Source organism: Larimichthys crocea, unplaced genomic scaffold (assembly GCF_000972845.2).
Source record: "Larimichthys crocea isolate SSNF unplaced genomic scaffold, L_crocea_2.0 scaffold32154, whole genome shotgun sequence".
Taxonomy (NCBI): domain Eukaryota; kingdom Metazoa; phylum Chordata; class Actinopteri; family Sciaenidae; genus Larimichthys; species Larimichthys crocea.
Window position 1 is genome coordinate 1 of NW_020854236.1, and position 605 is coordinate 605.

Here is a 605-nt window from a genome sequence, read left to right on the forward strand (position 1 = left end):
CAGGAGTGAGTGACAGGCAAAACTCTGAGAATTAAATGCAGACAGCTTAAAACATTTACGTGACAAGTACTCGATGGTCGCGATATAGTCATTTCATACATCTCATGTAGAACAAGCTGCGATATATCGAGTATATTCGATATATCGCCCACCCCTAATTCATTGTTTTTTTTTTGCAGGATCCTAACAGGCTCATACGACAAGACGGCCAGGATCTGGTCTGTGGAGGGCAAGGCGGTGATGACAGTGGCCGGACACACAGATGTGGTCAAAGATGTAGCCTGGGTCAAAAGAGGTGAGCAGGATAAACGGGCACACATTCACTCTGCTAGTAATGATGACAACTTTTCCTAAAACGTGCGTTGACATTTGTGTGCAGACGGTCTGACCTCTCTGCTTCTGACGGCCTCTCTGGACCAAACCATCCTGCTGTGGGAGTGGAACTCCGAGAAGAACAAGGTGAAAGCGAGACACTGCTGTCGGGGACACACGGGGAGCGTCGACACTGTCGCCACGGACCCCACCGGCTCAAAGGTAAAGAGTGATGGAGTAGAAAGGAGTGTAAAGAAAGAGGAGGAACAGATTTAAGAGCTTTCGCGGTTGTT

The 605-nt window shown here is 48.4% G+C and overlaps 1 protein-coding gene across 1 annotated transcript; it reads left to right on the top strand.

Annotated features, from left to right (window-relative positions):
• Positions 1-157: 157 nt before the first annotated feature.
• On the top strand, positions 158-589 carry LOC113744939 (ribosome biogenesis protein wdr12-like). Its single transcript, XM_027276157.1, has 2 exons — positions 158-295; positions 380-589. The coding sequence occupies exons 1-2, from the start codon at positions 241-243 to the stop codon at positions 586-588; spliced, it is 264 nt and encodes an 87-aa protein (XP_027131958.1). The 5' UTR covers positions 158-240; the 3' UTR covers position 589.
• Positions 590-605: the final 16 nt, after the last annotated feature.

Excerpts from the sequence above, each read along its gene's own strand:
- LOC113744939 (XM_027276157.1), top strand. The coding sequence starts at position 241 with ATGACAGTGGCCGGACACACAGATGTGGTCAAAGATGTAGCCTGGGTC. Across the intron at positions 296-379 it reads TGTAGCCTGGGTCAAAAGAG|ACGGTCTGACCTCTCTGCTT; the intron begins GTGAGCAGGATA and ends ATTTGTGTGCAG.